General features: G+C 59.4%; 1 protein-coding gene across 1 annotated transcript; it reads right to left on the bottom strand.

Annotated features, from left to right (window-relative positions):
* Positions 1-47: 47 nt before the first annotated feature.
* MAP3K6 (mitogen-activated protein kinase kinase kinase 6) lies at positions 48-16905 on the bottom strand. The gene is given in 38 exon segments (XM_013047166.2): positions 48-364; positions 570-646; positions 932-1005; positions 1102-1214; positions 1308-1455; positions 1694-1799; positions 2069-2245; positions 2426-2585; positions 2880-3018; positions 3125-3317; positions 3428-3585; positions 4080-4185; positions 4527-4663; positions 4921-5048; positions 5285-5418; positions 5508-5595; positions 5738-5833; positions 5920-5969; positions 6053-6160; positions 6241-6403; positions 6627-6786; positions 7365-7477; positions 7556-7726; positions 7953-8059; positions 8408-8576; positions 8699-8889; positions 9141-9164; positions 9252-9391; positions 10548-10941; positions 12814-12930; positions 13927-14027; positions 14136-14234; positions 15470-15556; positions 15559-15739; positions 16060-16108; positions 16435-16519; positions 16814-16865; positions 16867-16905. Coding segments are annotated over 38 exon segments (4725 nt in total). The 3' UTR covers positions 48-273.
* Positions 16906-18857: the final 1952 nt, after the last annotated feature.

Raw genomic sequence — 18857 nt, forward strand, 5'->3', positions numbered from 1 at the left:
TAAATAAAATCTTAAAAAAAAAAAATTAAGTTGCCAAGACCCAAGCATACAAAGGTATTCTGTTTAATAGTCTGCCTGGCCATACTTGATCGGCTTGCGGGTATCTCTATGGTTGATCCCCCCCAGTATCGCTAGGTCTGGGCCCTACCCTGCCCCCACCCGCCTGGCCTTCTCCTGTTGGCCCTGAGTCCTGGGGTAGGCGAGGTGTATCAGAAGCTGCTTGTGTCTTCTCCATGCAGCCATCCTTGGGTCCTGCCTTCTATCTCTGAGCTCTCATTCAGCCTCCTGTTGGCCAGGGGTGACTGGCATAGATCCTGCTCGCTGGGCCAAGATGGCTCTCCAGATACGGCACACCATTCCTCCCCTGGGGAGAGCAGGTTCAGTGCGGCTCAGCCAGAATATGGCCTACCCCACTGTCTGCCTGATGTGCCTCCTGCCCCCGGGGGACACTGTGTCCATGTAACTTCCAGGGAGGAACTGAAGCAGACATGCAGCCTGGTGGGGGGGGTGGTCAGACTCTAGCCACCAAGAAGCCATATGCGTGGGTCCCTGGAGGGCTCAGGACATACCTGATGCGTGTATAGATGAGGTCATCTCGAGTGGCACAGGTCAGCAGGATATGGAGGGTGAAGCTGTGGTTCAGCAGCTGGTTGTGGACAAAGACCCAGATGCAGAAACAGTAGAAAAGAAAATCAGAGGGAGATGTGTCCAGAGACCCAGGTACTAGCTCTGTGGGGCTACTAATGTGCTACACGGCAGCCAACGCCCCTTGGCGCTTGTTTCCTCATCTGCACCATGGGGGGTACACTAAGTGGTCTTGTGTACTGAGATTCTCTGCATGAGGGAAAGAGTGAGAAGAGCTGAAAGATGGGCAGAGATGGAGTCTCTGGTGGGTGGGGGTCAAGGACTTGGCCAGCGCTCTCCCCCTCACCATCTGGATAGTGCCTGAATCCACATTCAGTCCCTGTAGCCACTGCACCAAGCCCTGGTCCACCGTGAGAGCAGCTGTGGAGGAGAAGTCAGGTGGTCAGTCCAGGGGTACCTCCTGGCAGAAGCTTCCTGGCACTTGCCTTGAGTGTTCTCCAGCTGTGGCACACTCACCAGGGGGCTCTGGGGCCAGGGTGCAGGTCCCTGTCTCCCTGTGTACCCGCTCCAGAGCTTGCTGCACCAGGGCCTGGCACTCCCGCTCCTTCTCGGCCAGGACCTCTCGGAGCCTGTAGGAGAGCGCAGAGGCGGGGCCAGTACATGGAGAGGAGAGGGAAGGTGAAGCTGGCCCAGATGGCACAGGTAAGTCCCCTGGGCTTTACCTGTCAGTCTCTGCTCGCAAGAGGCCCAGCTGCACCACTGGGGTTGGGGGGGCCTTCTCTGGTTCCCCCGGGAGCCGGCTGATGGTCTCCTGCTGCTTGGACTGGGGTTCCTCCTCTGACCTCGGTGGGACCTCCTCTGTCTCCTCTTCTGCCAATCCAAGTGACTGGGGTGAGCTCCCGCAGGGAGAGAGAACGCCCATTTTGGACACTTCCCCAGACACCCGGCAGAGGGCGCACGGCTCTGGGTACCCAGCCATTCATTCCCGCCCGGGTTGAGCTTAACCCCACCACCACCACGCCCCCTACCGGCCCCTGGCGTGCATGTCAAGCCCCCAAGGGGGTCACACCCTCGCCGGCAGGCAGGATAGCTCCACTCCTGGGGTTACCTGGGCCCAACACGGCGAGGGCTACCCGCACCGCTCGGCTGAGCAGCGAGTCCAGCACGAACATCCAGTGTGGGCGGATCTGGCGCCGGCGGAGGATCTGCTTCACCTGGAAAGGGAGAAAGGGCGCGACGGGACTCAGAGGTGGGGCTCGAGTCCGAAAGGCCTAGAAAGTCTTGAGCCAGAGGTGAGTCGGGTAGGCAGGCTTGGGGCAGAGGGAGGAGCTGGGAAACTAGGACGGGATAGATGTCCCTTGCTTGACGGCTGTATCTTCACGGGGAAGACAGGCGACCTTGCAACAAGTCCTTGCACATTCCCAGGCACAGGGAGCTGACTACATCTTAGTGGGCAGCCCGAACCGCGAGAAGGCTCCCTCACCGCGTCCGGGAAGGCGAAGAGCGGTCCGTGCAGAAGTGCAGGCCGGAGGCCTTGGGCCCGCAGCTGCCCTTGCAGCGCCCGCAGCTCCTGGGCCAGCTGCCGGCGGTTGGGAGTGTGGATGTGCGCCCCGAGGCAGCGCAGTAGCTGTTCCACATGATTCCTGCCCAGCCGGGGCCCCTGGAGAGGAAGAGAGGTTGTCATGGGTGGGTTTCCCCCTGAGTCAAGAGAGTGGCAGGTGGGGGTGCAGGCATAGGGGAAGCCCTCTGCGGACTTGCTGGCCTGGCCTCACCACCAACAGGGGGAGGAGGGTGGTGTTGTGTGGCTGTTGGTGGTGGTGGTTGGGACGCGCACACCCACCTGTTCCTGCTTCAGGCCCAGACTCTCCGCCAGCGAGGGCAGCTCCTGCTCCAGCACCGCGGCCAGCATGGCCCTGCGCTTGCTCTCTTGGTGCAGCAGGCTCAGCCCGGAACTCTCCTCAGGGGACGTGGGCTCCTCGGCCCCCGGTTCCTCAGGCACCCTAGTGCAACCGGGGAGCTGTGGATGGAGGGCAGGTGGCCACAGCGCCCGGCCGCCTCCACCCCAGGGTCTGAATCCTGGCTCTTTTGAGGCCAGCCTCCCAGGGGTAAGAGAGAGGAGCCTGGTACTGAGGTGGCACAAGAAATGCAAGTCGGAGCCTCGGCGAGGAGGCCCCCACTGCCATCCTTGCAAGTGGTGGGAGGCACCCAGGGCCCTGAGGGGGGCTTCCCCCCCGGAGGGAGTACAAGAGCAAACCCAGATGAGGCAAAGCCCCTCCAAGACCCTGGGTTCTCACCGGAGCTGGCTGGTATCTCCATAACTGAGGCAGCGCTTCGGGGGACTGGGTGGGTGCTGAAAGGGTGCCTGAGGGCGTGGGAATGTCTGGGGCTGGGTGGTCGGGTCAGCTGAAGGAGTGGGGCTGGCTGAAGGGGCATCTGAGGGAGGGAGGAGGCTGTCAGCCTGGGCCCCCAATCAGCCCTCCCACCTCCACAGCTCCTCTCCCTCAGCCCCGTGCACCCACTTCCTTCACCTGCATCTTACCTGAGGGCCGCAGTGCATGTCTTGGGGAGCCAGGGCTGCGGCTCCTCCTCCCCGGCTGCAGGAAGGGGTCCCCCAGCAGTGCTTGAGCACTGGCTCGGAGGCGGGGGTCTGGCTCAAACGTTCGGAGAAGAAAGGCTTGGGCCTCCGCTGACAGAGAAGTGGGCATTGGCGGATGCACCTTGTACATGCCCACCTGGGAGGGGTCAGGGAGGACGGAAAAAGGTCAAGTTTCGAGGTGTCCAGGGCCCGGTTTGTCGCCACGCCCCCCGCCCTGTGAGCCAGGCCATGAGTAAGGGGTCTCACCTTAAACATGGCCGCCTGTGGGCTCCCTAGCTCATGGAAGGGGGGGCGGCCTGTTGCCATCTCGATAACAGTGCAGCCCAGTGACCAGATGTCAGCTGCCTTCCCATACCCTCGTGGGCCCTGGTCAATGATTTCTGGTGCCATATACTGGAGGGTCCCTGTGGTAGAAGCCGAGCCCTTAATGCTCATCTATGCATTAGACGACGTGGGGTGACAGGGGCTCTCATCCTCTAGCCACCAGCGCCCACCCTGAACTCTGTCATCCAGATAATCCCCACCACCTACCCTGGGGGTCAAACACCTATCCTGAGTTTCCTCACTCATCTTGGGCTCCGTCATGTTCCGACTCCCTCACGCACAGTACGGCCCACCACACATCTGGGACAGCGTCATCCACTCTGAACCCATCACACACTTCTGCCCACACTGACACTTCCTAGGCGCATTTCAGACACTAAATTCGCCATCGTGGACTACTCAAGCTCTAGTTCTAGACTCTATCACCTCACCCCCGGCACAGTCACTGGCCCTTGGTTCCATGTCCCACGAGGGCTCTAACTCCACAGCCAGGAGAAACACCATTCCCCGGAAGGTCCTAAGAGTTCTTCTGTCCCAGGTCAGCATCCCCACTCCCCACCCCACACCCCATTACCTGTGAAGGTCTCAGTGCAAGGTGTGATGCCCGCCAGCCTCTTGGAGGTGCCAAAGTCAGAAATCTTGAGCAGCCCACTGAAGGTGTTGATCAGCACATTGTCCCCCTGAGCAGAGTGGACCTTATGCTCAGTGGACGTCAGGCTGGGCTCCGGATGGCGGAACCGGACCCTGTCCCTGTATCCCACCTCCTACGATCGCAGCCTGACCCTGCCTCTGTCAACCTCCTCCCTCTGCCACCGCACTTATGACTTCCTGGGTGCTGGCACCTGCTTTGGCTTCAGGTCTGAAGTTCTCTCATTCCCTTGGGAGCCTCCCTGGTGAATTCCCCCACCCTTTGCAAAGGGGTCAGCCTTCTGAATGCAAATTGCTGTTCTCTGTCTGGACCCCTGTGTTCCCATCAACCCGCCACCAGCAACAGGACTCACTTTGATGTCTCAGGACTTACCTTGATGTCCCGATGCACTATGTGGTTGTCATGCAGGTAGCTGAGGCCCTGCAGGGTCTGGCGGGTGTAGAAACTGATGGTGCTCTCATTGTCCTGCAGGGGGCCCCACACCGACCGCAGCAAAGAGGACAGGCTGCCTAGGCAGAGGCAGTCCAGGATCATCATCACCGGCACCTCCTGACTCCGGCCTTCAGCTCTCTGCTCAAGGCCCAGGCACACCCCAGCCATGGCCCAGACTCCATCCCCACCCAAGTGCACAGTGTCAGCTAATTCTGAGCTACCCCACCCACGCAGGCTAGGATTCATTTTCCCCTAGGGTTCTCCACCCCCTTCCTGGCCCCATCCCCCTGCCCCACACTTCCAGTTCCACTGCCATCCCACACTGGGCACGTACCTCCAGGCACTTCCTCCATAAAGATCTTGAGGTAGCCGCCCTGGCTGGTGGAGCCCAGGTAGCGCACGATGTTCTTGTGGCGAAGGCGCTTGTGCAGAGCAATCTCTTCATGCAGGGGCTGAGAGAACCTGGGAGCGGGGAGCAAGAGAGGAACAGGCCACTTTGGGGAAGAGATGCTCACCCAGCTCCAGCGCCAGGCAGGCCAGGCCCCCAGGACCTGCCCCAGCCACAGGCCCCTCTCTGACCTTCTCCTCCGTATCACCCAGCCCACAGGCCCCCTCCAGACCTTACCACCCCGCGTGTTCCCTGCCATTCTGCCCACAAGACCCCTTCCCCTCGGGCCCTGGGCCCCTGCACACCGCACCTGCTGTCCCGCTCCGGGATCTCCTTAATGGCTATGCGCACCCGCGTGTGCCGCTCGCGGCCGGCGTACACCACCCCGTAGGTGCCCTTGCCCAGCACCAGTCGCTCACCCGTCTCCGTGTACTCATAATCAAACTGCGGGGGACGGGTGATATGGGGGCTCAGTGAGGCCCCCCAGCCCTTCCCCACCCCCACTTCCGGCGCTCCCAGGCCCTGCTCCTCACCTCCAGCACCTCCCCCACACCCTCTGCCTCTTCCGCGGGCGTTGTGGAATCCGGATTTGTCACCAAGGCTTGGATCAGGCCGCAGAACCTGAGGGTGGGGGAGGTCAGGCCGAGGGGAGGAGCACCTTGGGGGGAAACTGTCCCCTCCCTGGCCGAGAGCACCCAAGGAACATGTCCCTTCCCTTCCCTCACTCCCCGGGCACCCCAGCCATCCCAGAGGCCACGCGCACCACTGGCAGTGCCCCACGCTGGGGAAGCAGAGCTGCACATCCTGCGCAGGGGGCAGCGCGTAGAGGAAGCAGCAGCGCTCATCCCGCTTGGAGGAGCTGGGAAGGGAGGAAGAGCCACAGTGAGTGCTAGTGGGCCCGCGGCACCCCACTCCGGGGACCCTGCCGGAGGCCTCACCTCTCACCTGACCCCGCAGATGGAAGCCACTGGGAAAGTCCAGCTGGAGGGAACGTCCTGGCAGAAGAAGCTGGGTCTGAGGAGGGTGCTGGGGGACTCGGAGAGTGGTTTGGGGAAGGGAGGCCCAGCAGTGACTTCACCTGGGGTTCGGGCTCCAGCAGGCTCAGGGTCACTGCGCTCACTGGGTCCGTACCCTGAATCTCCAGCCTGGCAGGCAGCAGCACCTTGTTCATCTCCAAGACCAGCACCTGCACATGATGAGGAAGGGGGTGGGTTAGAGAGGCCCCGCCCCTCTCCCAGGTCCCACAACCGCACTGGGCAGCCTCACCAAGCACTGGTCCCCTTGGGGACAAGCCGTCTTGAGTGGCTGACAGGACTGCAGCAAGAAGTGGAGCCAGAAGTGGGCACGGTGCGGGGGTCCTTCAGGAAGCTCCAGCGTAGGTCTGAAGTGCTGGTACAGCAGGAAGGTTTCCATCATGGACACCAGGTACCTGCCAGCATAGTCTTGTCCTCAACTCAGCCCAGGCCCCAACTAGCACTGCCTGGGAGAGCAGACCGGCTTGGAGGCAGCCAGAACGTGGGCACCGGGTGTGGTGGGCCCTGGTCTGGAAGGGGCCATGTCACCGGCTCAGGACTTAGGCTAGAATGCCGGGGTACATGTGTGCAGGAGCAGGCAGCTGAGGCCGGGCCCAGACTGCAGAGGAGGCCACCTACCATATGGGAGCATCGAGCTTGTAGAGCTGCTCTGCGGCCAGCGCCACCTGGGCAAGGTCATTGGCGAGGATCTGAGCTCCCAGGTAGAAGCCTACATCCCAATAATACTGCATCTTCTCCACAGAGCCTTTTCGGGCCAGCAGGCAGCCCAGCTTCATGCCTGGGAAAGAGGGGTGTGGGACCTAGGGAGTGTGGCTGTGGGTTTGTGCAAAGCCCAGGTGTGGGCCACGACATCCATGTGGGCAGGAACACAGAAACAGGTGAGGGGCACCTGGGTGGCACAGTTGGTTAAGCATCCAACTCTTGGGTTTCACTCAGATCATGATCTTCGGGTCGAGAGATCAAGCCCTGCATTAGGCTCCATGCTCAGTATGGAGTCTGCCTGGGATTCTCTCTCCCTCTGCCCCTTCCCCTGCTCTGACTCCCTCTCTCTCTCAAATAAATAAATACATTGTAAAAAAAAAAAGGTGAAAACTTAGGTATGACTCTCAGGTGGGAGTAGGAGCTCGGGCACAAGGAAGGTCTAGGGAACTAGTGTCTGTCAAATTTGGTGTGTAAGGAGCACAGGTGTGGGCTTTGGCACACTTGTGGCCTCAAGGGCTCATGAGGGCCCAGGACGGGTATGAGGGTCCAGGTGTGGGTTCTGGCAGGATAGGTCCAAAAGGGACAAGGCCAGGCTCCAGCCCGGTGTCCTCTCTGCTCGCGCTCTCCCCTGGCCCGTCCAGGGCTGGGACTCACCTATGAGCTGGAGCTCCTCAGAGTCCTCGAAGCGCTGGCCTGCAGCGATGAGCAGCACAGCCGCATTGATGCCCGAGTGAAGGCTGGGCTCTACGTCAAAAGCCTTTCGATACCTGGGGTGGAGGTGGGGGTGGGGCCTCAGGGCTGGCCCGAGGCCCACAGCCCCATTCTCCAGCCCACGGTCCACTTACCAGTGGTAGGCCTGCTCCCGGTACCCAGCATCCTGGAAGCCAGAGCTGAAGAACATGTCCTTGTAGACACGGCCGCACATGCAGCAGAGGTCAGGCACCACGGAGCCCTCGCTCTGGACCAGCGGCAGCAGCACGGCCAATGCTTTCTCCCGGTCCCCAGGCCTGTTCCTCCTAGGGAAAGGGGAGCACGGGCCGGGGCCTTACCTGATGACCCCACCCCACTCTAGCCATGACCGCCTAGATCTGCCGACCCCCCAGGCGGCAGTCCCATGTACCATCAGTGGGATCCCAGTCAGCAAAGTCCTTGAACAGCACGAATCCCACTCAGCAGGGACCTCGCATGGCAGAGACCCATGTCCCTAGGAGGCTAGGACCTGAGCCTTGTTCTACCACTCACCGGTTTAGGGCAAACGTATAGTGGAAGCAGACGTTGTGCTGCTCGGCCACATCGCAGGTAGGCAAGGCCTTCAGGGTCTCTACCAGCTCAATGATGGCCGAGTAGTCCTGCGGAGGGGGACAGTGCACACTGGCACGATGGCCTCTGGGGGGGGGGGGTCCCATCGCCCCCCCAGGCACTAAGGGAAACCTTGAGTTTGGGGCCCCCTCCCATCCCTGAAACCCCATCTTCCCACCCCCACACCTGACACAGAGAACCCGCTCTGGGCCTCCACTTTCCCATGCTGGGAGACAGTGACATGATCGACCCCTATTACAGACAAGGAAACTGAGGCTCAGAGACATGAGCCCCCTGCTCAAAACCACCAGCACATGAGTGGCACAACCAGGAGAGGGAATGGGTCTTTTCTGAAGTGGGGTGCGGCTGCCCCACCTGGCTTCCTGTGCGCCACACACCTGCACGTCGCGGTAGGAGAGCAGCAGGTTCATGACGATGTCGGGGCTCAGCAGCTCCACGCTGTCCAGCCTCCGCTGCAAGCGAGCCAGCTCCTGCCGCAGCTGCTCCCCGCAGAAGCGCTCCCGGGCCCTCCGGATGTCCTGCCGGATGGTCTCCCGGAAGTAGCCACTGAGGGCCCCGGCAGAGGAGGGAGGGAGGGAAGGGGAGAGAACGATGGGGCCTGTCCCTCAGCCAGGCCTGTTGTGCTCTCGCCAGCCTCCTCCTGGTGCCCCCTCTCTGTACCCCATTACCAAGAGTCGGTAGGCGTGGTCTCCAGCAGCCGGACCAGCCGGCCCACGAGGGGCGTAAGCAGGGCCTCGGTGCCCACCCCGGCCTGGACCAGCCCATCAGCCAGTCCCCTCAGGAGGCCCGCATCACCGCACAGCACTCGGCCTGCGGCTGTCACCACATAGGGAATCAGCGTGTAGCTGCCGACACAATCCTGGGGGGAGGGAGGCAGCAATCAGGGCAGATCAGAGGTCAGCACCCCGTTATAGAGCGACAGTGAGGAGGTGAGAGGTCAGCACCAGAGGGGACTGGAACAGCAGAGAAAGGGCACACGTCGTGAGCTTGGCAATAGGGAACAGAAGGCCACATGGATGTCAAGGGAATTGGGTCAGAGGTGACTGAGGAGGCCAGGAAAGGTAGTGGCGGTGGAAGGGCATAATGGAGTGGAGAGTGAATTCTGCTCACCGAGTTCTTCTGGAAAACATCCTCCTGCAGAGGACAATCCAATCAGTATCCTGGGTATCCGCTGGCCCCCTGCCCCCGCCTACCCCCACCCCCAGACACCCCGCCTCCTACCCGAAGGGCCTGCAGGTCCGGGAGGTCAGCCTGGGAGCAGAGCAGCACGTTGTTGGTCATGCTGAAGCTCTCCCGCACACCAAGGTGGTAGAAGAGCGAGGGCTGCGCCAGGGAGCTGCTCACCTCCAGCACCACCACGTCTGTGGGGGCACAGGCGGAGGCCCTGAGCCCGGAAGCCCAGCTCCGCAGGCAGGGGAGGAGCCTGGGAGGCTGTCCTGGCTTAGATGGCCTCCCCATTTGACTCCAGCAGGGTACAGTTTCGCTCTGGCCTCAGTTTCCCCTTTCTAGGTCCCTCTGGCTCTTACACAGAACGGATATTATCTGCGGTGTTGCAGGAGAGGCTTGAACTCCACGGGCTGGGACCCTCATCCCACTGCTTAGAGCCTGCGAGTACGGGGCACGGTGCTGTGCCTGTGTGTAGAGCTGTTTCTATCTCTGTGTGTGACAGTGTCTGTGAGGGCCGGTGTGTCAACATATGTGCGACGTGGGAGTCTAAGGCTGTGTGGGTCTTTGTGTCCTCGAGGTCGAGTCAGCCTTCATCTTTAGGCTGTGAGTTTAGGGCCGTCAGATAAGCTTGGTTCCCAGACTCCTGGATGAACAAATAAGTGTCGGGGCGGGGCGCCCAGATTGGCGGAAGGGAGGGGTGACCAGCACGGGACTAGCCACCTTTCTGGCCCCGCCCCCTAGCAACCCTGCTCGGCCTCCAGCTCCGCCCACTACCTCGCAACTTCTGGGGCCTCATAACCTAAACTTCGCCCAGAATCCCGCGCCGAAGGGTCCCTTCGTTTCTCTTTCTGCCTCTCTAGACCGAGCCTCGGAAGTAGTGTGTTACCGCCCCTGGACTCCAGCGCCCCCCCAAGGACCGCCCCTTTCCCTAGTCCAAGCTCCACCTCCCCGGATCCGCCCTCACGAGCTCCACGCGAGATCGACTTGAGGCTCAGCCCTCCAACCCCACTCTTGAGATACTACACTCTGACCGGCTCCCAGCCTCGCCGCAGTCCTAACCCCGCTCCCCAGGCACGGTGCCGACTCCAGAGTGCTTTAAGCCCCAACCCTGAACCCCGAAGGCTCCGGGCCTGGATCCACTAGGTCCCAGCCCGAGCCCGGCCGTGCTCCAGATCCCCTAAATTCCGCTTTTATCATGCCTCTATCTCGAACCCCTCAGCCTAGCTCACTTTGTGCCCCCCGGACCCCAAACCCGTCTCGAGGTCTCCCCGGCGTCGCCGAACCACGCCCCTTTCGGCCCTCCTCCGGACTCTAAGCCCCGCCCCGGGCCCGCCCCCAGCGCGAGCTCACCCGCGTTGTAGAAGGAATCCAGCGCTGCCGTGTCTCCCAGCGCCAGCGTCCCGAAGGGCAGGCTGCGCAGCTGCGGTCGCGGCCGCGGCCCGGAGAGCTGCGCGCAGGCCTCGCGCAAGCAGCGCAGGGGCAGCGGCTCCGCCTCGGACTCCACCCCGGGCTGCGGCTCCCGGGTCAGCACGTAGACCACGCTGAGCGGCCGGCTTCGCGCGTAGCCCCGGCCGGGGGGAGCGGCATGGGGCCGGCCCCGGCTCAGCGCCTCGGCCAGCGGGTCCTGCCAGCAGCTGCCAGCGCGCTCCAGGGCTCCGGACCGCAAGCACGGCCCTGCCGTGCGGGGGCGCTCGGGTGTCGGGCGCCCGGCTGTGGGCACCCGGGGAGGGGCAGGAGCCAGTGGCTACGGATCCAGGGATCTCAGGATCGGGAACCTGGTACAGGATCTGGAAATCCAAACTCTTGCCAGAAGTCCTGTTCCGGGATCTGGAGCCCAGGGCGAAATCCGGGGTCCGACTTGCAAGGTCCTGAGGATCTGAAGTCGGGGATTGGGTCCAGAGAATCTGGGACATCCAGTGATCCGCGGCCCAGAGTCACGTAGGGGATCCCGGGGTACCGGGACACCGCAGGAAAGAGTCTGCCGTCGCTCTTCCCTGCCCTCACATGTAGGGCGGGCCCAGCCCTTTCCCGGCCAACTGGGAAAGCTCCACCCTCGGCCCTGGGGCAGCGCCGCTCCCTCGCGGCCCCAGGACTTGGCCTCTCCCCTCCCTCCTCTACCGCCAGAACCACTGAGACTGGCGGCTTCCGGAAGAGCTTGTGCCCCCGCGCAGGCCAACCAGTGTGGATGGCTCAGAGCGGGCACCTAGGGGATGTGTGCCCAGGCCGGGACTAGGGGGGAGTTGGGAACTGCAGGAACTGCCTGGCCGGGATCTGTTGAATGAAGGCATCTCCAGAGAAAGAAGGGTGTGCAGAACACATCAAAGAGCCTACATCCTTTGGGGCCCTGTTGTGCAGGTGGGGAAGAACCCGAATGGGGGAAGCGGGCTTCTCAGCCTGCCAGGAACATGGTACTTGGCATCTGAGCCCAGGCCTTGGCCCTTTCACCAGGGGGAGCTGCTTTCCCCATAATCTAATCTGCTGACCTCTGACCTCCACCCAAACATGACCATGGGACCTGAATCCCCATACAAACATTTCTCTACCCACCTGAAGAAGATCTAGAAACCTCAGCACTTGAGCTACCACAACGGCACAGCTCCCCAAATCCCTAGCCTTCCAGTGTGAGTTAGGGAGGCCACAGTCGGGTGTAAAAACCTCAGTGGGTTCTGGAATCAGGACCTGGGGACTCAGTCTCCAAGCTCACTCACCTCCGTGACAGAGCAGTGTGCAAACCCAGGACCACCCATCAGGCTGGAGTTATCACAGTCTTAAGTGTGTGTTGCTCGGCCAATTTCTAGAATGTGAGTCTAGCAAGTTAACTGCTTGGTGACTGTTACCCTGTGGAAGTAAAATGCACCTTCCCTGGCTTGACTCGGAGTTCAAATCAGCCCCGAATGGGACAGGCAGGAAGTAGCAGGGAATGAGACTTGGCTCACAAGAGAGGCAGGTGTGGAAAACAGATGTCTTGGAAGGCCCAGACATGGGTTAACAGGGTGAGATGCTGTGCAGGTGTCCCCACAAAACCATCCACCTGTAGGACCTGGAGGGCACCGGGGGCTGTCAGTGGATGCTTGAATCCTTCCAACCCCTCCACTACATGCTCCTCTGACCTTGGCTTGCATACCTCCAGGGGTGGAAGCCTCACTACCTTACGAGGCCAACCCTTCCATCTTCCTGACTGGAAGGAAGGTCTTCCTTGAATGGAGCTGAACCCTGTGTCTCTGCTCTGCCCTTCTGGGTTTTTTCCCAGTAGCCAGAAGAATCCTACAATTCAGGAAAGCGTTAAAGTGATTTTTTTTTTAAAGATTTTATTTATTTATTTATTTGACAGAGAGAGAGATTGAGAGAGCACAAGCAGGCAGAAAGGCAGGCAGAGGCAGAGAAAGAAGCAGGCTTCCCACTGAGCAAGGAGCCTGATGCGGGGCTTGAGCCCAGGACCCTGAGATCATGACCTGAGCCGAAGGCAGTGGCCCAACCCATTGAGCCACCCAGGCGCCCCAAAGTGATTTTATTTTTAAATGAGGACAGGTGAGCAGAGGCAGTTAGCAATGGGGAGGGTAGCTGAGGGTCCGGAAGCTGTACAGGAGAGATAAGGGGATGGGAGAGATAAGGGGACCTGCTGCCAGGTTATCCTGGTGAGCATCACGTGAACCTTGCGGTAAGGGTGGCCCACGCCCTGGCCTGAGGCCCAGTCAGTGCCATACTTGGGGGCGGTGGCCTCCGAGAAACTGGACTGGTGGCTCGATCCGCCCCACCCGGCACCACGGACAATCACAGCACCCTTGCTCTTGCTTGCATCATGGGTGGTAAAGGGCTTCCCACTTTCCCATTATGGAAGCTCAGGAAGCCCCCCAGCCGGCCAGGAGGGGGTGGAGTCATCCTGGAGTGGGACGCCATGCAGGCACCCTTAAAGAGATGCTCTCATAGGGGTCTCAGAGCAACCATGAGGTGGGTGTTAGCAGGCCCTGGGAGAAAACAGCAGCCCTTCGGAGCCAGAGGTTTTTCCCCAGATCACTTGGCCAGTCACAGGGTTACAGGCACTTGAACTCAGGACTGTAGCTCCAAAGCCACTAGCTCCTTCCCCTGACCCCCGCCTTGTCCCCTCCCCAAATCCCCAGCTCCCACCAGCAGCCTGAACAACTCTGCAGGGTCAGGTGGGACAGAGCAGGGAGGGACTTCCCAGTGCCTGCCCCCAGCAAGCGGCATCCTGAGGCGCCTCCTCATAACCACTTCCCTCTTGGAAGTCTCTCAACAGTCACTGTTTCTCTGATGAAAACGCACACACATACACACACCCAAAACCAAAAAACCCTTTCCCGGTTCCTCTTCCGAAGCAGATAACACAGACACTCAGCAGGGCCTCAGATGGGTCCCACAGCCTCCCTCCTCGCCTCCTTGCCCATTTTGCAGGGGAGGAAACTGACTTTTCGGAAGGCATTTGGCCAAGGTCACATGGTCAGTAGTAAGTGAAAGAGCCGTATTCAAACTCAGAACTTTTGCCTCCTGAGCCCAACGTGTTCACTCCTGCACCCTTCTGTCTCATGATTGCCATTTCTCAGATGAGGAGACTGAGGCCCACAGAGGGGAAGAAATTGCCCTGGGTCATTTATGGAGGCCATGGTAGCACTGGGAAAGGATCCAGACTCCCTCCTCTCCCTCCCCTTCTTCTCCTGCTCTGAGCCACCTTAGGGTCACGTGCCTGCTGTGCCCTCTGAGAACTTGCCCCCACCAGCTGGAAGCAATCTGACTCCCCAGGGAGGCAGGAGGCCTCATTGTGGGCAAAAGTGTGGTTGCCAATAAAGTCCTCCAGCTCCCCCTGCAGCTCCCAGGTCCCTGGGGGGAAGGAGGAGGCAGGGACAGAGGAATCCTCAGATCCCAGAGTATCAGCAAAATGCCCTCCCCAGTACCCCCAGGCTCCAGGGGCCCTGCTGGGAACTTACCCTTGCAGAGTGAACTGGTGCAAATTCTCATTCCCCAACCAGAATTTAGACTCCTGGCTCCCAAAACCTGCTTTGTAGGACCAAGAGCAGAACCATCCTGTTACTTCTGTTACTTCTGGAACACTTAGGGAGGCAGAGAAGGCCAACCAACACAGCAATTTGTGTTGCCAGTTTTCCAGGCTGGGCAGGAGACGAAGAGAAGCAGGGAGCAGTGGCCGTGGAGAGCGGGTTCACTGGGAGGGGTGGACAGACACCTGCCCCATCTTTGGATTGGGGGCTTGTTGATAACATGTGAGTCTGGGTGACTAACATGAGAGAAAAGTCGCGCCTGCCCTTGGAGGATGGTCAGTCCTGCTGGGAGTCCGTTCAAAACAACCTGCTTTGAGTTACTAGGAAAATCAAGATCTTATAGCAGAGAAGTCACTCCAGAGTCCCATGCTCACGTCCCAGCCTTATCCTGATGCCCCCCACCTCCCACTGCAAGCCAAGCAGTCCCCAGGCCCTACAGAGTTTCTTTCTTTCTTTCTTTCTTTTTTTTTTTTTTAAGATTTTATTTATTTATTTAACAGAAATCACAAGTAGGCAGAGAGGCAGGCAGAGGGAGAGGGGGAAGCAGGCTCCCTGCTGAGCAGAGAGCCCGGTATGGGGCTCAATCCCAGGACCTTGAGATCATGACCTGAGCTGAAGGCAAAGGCTTAACCCACTTAACCATCCAGGCACTGCAGAGAACCATTCAGAAACTACAGAGTTTCTCTCCTCAATATCCTTCAGTGTAAGGGCCTCTCCTTCCACGGTGGCCCGGACCCCTGTGGTCCTCCTAACCTGCGTTCCTGACTCTACCCCATCCGCGGCTGCAGACCACCTTCCACAGTGCAACCTGAGTCTTTTTCCTAAAATAGAAGTCTGACTTGGTCGCCCTCTGCTTATGATGCTTCCATGGCTCTCCATCGCCTCTGGCGTTCCTCAGTCAGCCATCCCGTGCCCTCCATGAACTGGCCTCTGCGGAGGCCCTAAATCCACGCTTGACCTGTACCAGTCCATTCACAGGATCTCTTCAAACCCTCTTGGCCTCTCCTGCCTCCCTGTGTGTTTGTCTTTCTGGCTAACTGGAATGCCCTTCAGCACCCCCATCTATCTAGAGAACTTCTACTCAGCATTCAAGGCCCTTTCAAATGCATTGCCTCTGAGAAGCCTTCTCAGACTTCTTCAGACCCTCTGGGGGCTCAGTAATAGTTGGTCGTGCAGGGGCGGGGGAGGAGGGCAGCCTCTCCAGTGGGCTCTGGCTCCCCCTAGGGGCCAAGGGAAAAGCGCCCACTGGGCCTGGCCTCGAGCCCTTTGAGCCTCCAGACACTCTCACCAGCCAGCGGCCCTCTTTGGGGTCTTCGTCACAAAAAGCTGGGGGGGCTCTGCCCTCCATTGGCTCAGAGAGCACCAGCCACTCAATGTGGCAGGCCCGCTCAGCAACTCCTGACAGCTTCTGGGGCTTATGGAAGGGGAGGTGAGCTGACAGGAATTGCCAAGGCAGTCCCCAACCCTCACCCTGCAGGCAATGGAACAGGCCAAGGGTGGGACCCCGGGAGCTCTTGCGACTCCACTGGGCCCCTGAAGAGACTCTCTTCAGAGGGCTGGGCCACATCTGGTGGCCCACCACTACCCAGCACCAGCACTGCCTGAGGCCGTGTTCCTGGCTCTGTGAACCAGAGGAAAAGGCAGAGTGTTGGCTCTGAGGTCTGAGTACTTCCAAGGCCCACACACCAGACCTCTCTCCTCACCCTCCCCACTTCTCTAGCCTTCCATGCTCCCTGGGGGTAGGGGGCAATCACAGTGGCTCATTCCACAGCAGCCAAGCGGAGACAGCCCTCTCTAGTCCTGGGGACAGAAAACAAAGAGAGCAGAGGATGGCCATGGTCCCACCCACTCACCAGGCTCACCCCAGGGCCCATCTTGCCAGGTGGTCCATGTTTCCCCAAAAGGCCAGAGGCCCAGGTGTCTTAAGTCCCACCCTGTGCCCAGGGCAATGAGGGACACAGAGCCAGAAGTGGCTCCTTACTGGCTCTGAGATCATGACCGCCCAGCACATCGTCTCCAGACCTGACTTTCCCCACCCAGCAAAATGGGGAGAAAACCAGCTACCTCACAGAGCCAACCCTGGGGTGCTGGGAGCCCAGCCTGGGGCCAGGCACACACTGGGTTCCTTGTCCCTTGGTCATGGCCTCTCAGCAGAGACAGTAATTGCTGCGTCCCCTGCCTCATTTCATTCCAGGTCCCTGCCTGCTTCCCAGGATCCCTTAGCTTAAGGGCCTGGAGCCCTTTTCTCTCCATGACTTCCTGGGGCTCCAGGACAACTGGAAGACAGTTTTGCTGGCTTCCAGCTCCTGGGTTCTGCAGGAAGATGCAGGGCCGGGCGGCCCCAGGTTGGGCAGGGGGGAGTGGGCTTATCTCCTCCTGATATGTGGTTCTCTTTCCATCTCCCAGATTCCAGCTGTCAGGACCCTTGCCTCCAGAGCTGCCAAGGGTCAAGAGTTTGCACTATTTGCATCTATTTGCATAAATTTACAGCGCAGAGCCCAGATGATCAAACTCCCACCTTGCTCCTTGAGGCTAATGCACCTGGGTGGGAGAAGGACACCCAGGGAAAGAGTGACGGTTGGTGGGGAGGACATCCTAGGCTGCTACCTGGGCAGCTGGGGTGGCCCTGGGTCCTTAGGTAGGCCGGCTTCCCAAGCAAGGAGAATATAAAGGGAGAATGGGGTCCACAGTAGCCCCATCTTGCTGGTGTCAGTTTATAAAGGGGCCAGGCTGGTGCGAGAACATGAAGCAAGACTCCTGCCCATTGTCCCTCCCCAGGGACACCCCACCCAGGCTAGAGCCAGCAGCTGCTAGAGGCATTTCCTCCCTCAGCCCCGGAGGCCAGGATGGAGTCCTAACTTCTGGTCCTGGCTTCTGGGTCTCTGCAGCTATCTCTCCAGACCTTTGGAGTCACATAGGGTTTTCCGCCTTTGCCCCTTCACTTGTTCTGTGCCCTCCATGTGGGATGCCCTCCTCTCTGTTTTTCCCTGCGAAGCCCCAACTGTCTGTAGAGGTCCAGCCCTACCGTCATCTCCTCTGGGGGCCCCTCCCCAGTCTTTGTCAAGGGTTACGGCCATGACTACCATTTACTGGGTACCTACTGCACTCCACGAGTCCTGCTGGGTGTGGTCTGTGTGTGGCCTCTGGTTCGTACACAGTCTGGCATGTAGTCATTCCTGGCCCTGGGTTATAGGCCTGGCACAAAGCAGGCACTCAATAAATATTGGTTAAATGAATGAAAAAAAACAAGGAGAAACTGAGGCCCAGAGACAGGACATGGCTTGCTCACTACCTGGCACTTATGTGCTCAGAGCCACAGAGATTTAGCCGAAGCTCCCTACCGGGCAGACACACTCTTGGCAAAGTGACTTCATGCCCAAGTGACTTCATTCTCAAGTCTGCTGGGGAGCCCCCGGCATCACCTAGGAAATAGATGCTAATATAGACGGGCCACTGAGTGGGCGACTGTGCGGGGCAGGCCTGGAGGCTGGGAGGCCAGTGAGGAGGCAGCGGCCACAGACCAGATGTGAGGGTTGTAATCTGACCTGGAGAGAATCCTCAGGGGATAGCAAAGGGGAGGGAAGCCTCATTGGCTTGTTTGTTCACTCCTCCAACCACTTGGTCATTAGTTCATCAAGCTTGCGCTGGAGGCCTTCTCTATGCCGGGCCCCGCACTCATGGGGCAGGGGAAGTCTACGGTAGCAGGGGGTGTCGGGGGAAGGTAGGGCCAAGTTTGCCAGACAGGATGAATCCATGAGAGGGACTCTCTGAGATGGTGAAGTTCCAATTCCAGGGATCTCTCCCCCGCAAACTCTCCCGCAGGTGTGCTAAGATCTGCAGACAAGCCTAGTTACCATGTGTTATTTTTTTTAGTCATGTGTTATTAAAAAAAAAAAAAAAAGATGTACTTATTTATTTGAGAGAGAGAGAGAGAGAGATCACGAGTGGGAGGGGCAGAGGGAGAGGGAGAGTCTCAAGCAGACTCCACGCTGAGCGCAGAGCCAGACCTGGGGCTCGATCTCACAACCCTGAGATCATGACCTGAGCCAAAAGCAAGAGTTGGATGCTTAACTGACTGAGCCACCCAGGAGCCCCAGCATGTGTTACTTATAATAATTTTTTTTTTGAATGGGGCACCTGGCTGGCTCAGTTGGTGTGACTCATGTGACTCCTGATCTTGGCCTTGTGAGTTGGAGCCCCATGTTGGGCATAGAGGTTACTTAATTTTAAAAAATTGTCATGTGTTCTTTATAGTAATTAACATGGGGGCTCCTGGGTGCCTCAGTACGTTGAGTGTGTGACTTTAGCTCAGGTCATGATCTCGGGGTCCTGGGTATTGAGCCCTGTGTGGGAGTCCCCACTCAGTGGAGAGTCTGCTTCTCCCTGCTCCCTCCACCTCTCCCTCTGCGTGTGCTGTCTAAAAAAAATCTTTTTTTTTTTTAAAGATTTTATTTACTTATTTGACAGACAGAGAGAGATCACAAGTAAGCAGAGAGGCAGGCAGAGAGAGAGGAGGAAGCAGGCTCCTTGCCGAGCAGAGAGCCCGATGCGGGGCTCAATCTCAGGACTGTGGGATCATGACCTGAACCGAAGGCAGAGACTTTAACCCACTGAGCTACACAGGCGCCCCTCTCTAAAAAAAAATCTTAAA

This window comes from Mustela putorius, unplaced genomic scaffold, assembly GCF_011764305.1.
Source record: "Mustela putorius furo isolate JIRA1106 unplaced genomic scaffold, ASM1176430v1.1 tig00003853_pilon_pilon_pilon, whole genome shotgun sequence".
Lineage (NCBI taxonomy): Eukaryota > Metazoa > Chordata > Mammalia > Carnivora > Mustelidae > Mustela > Mustela putorius.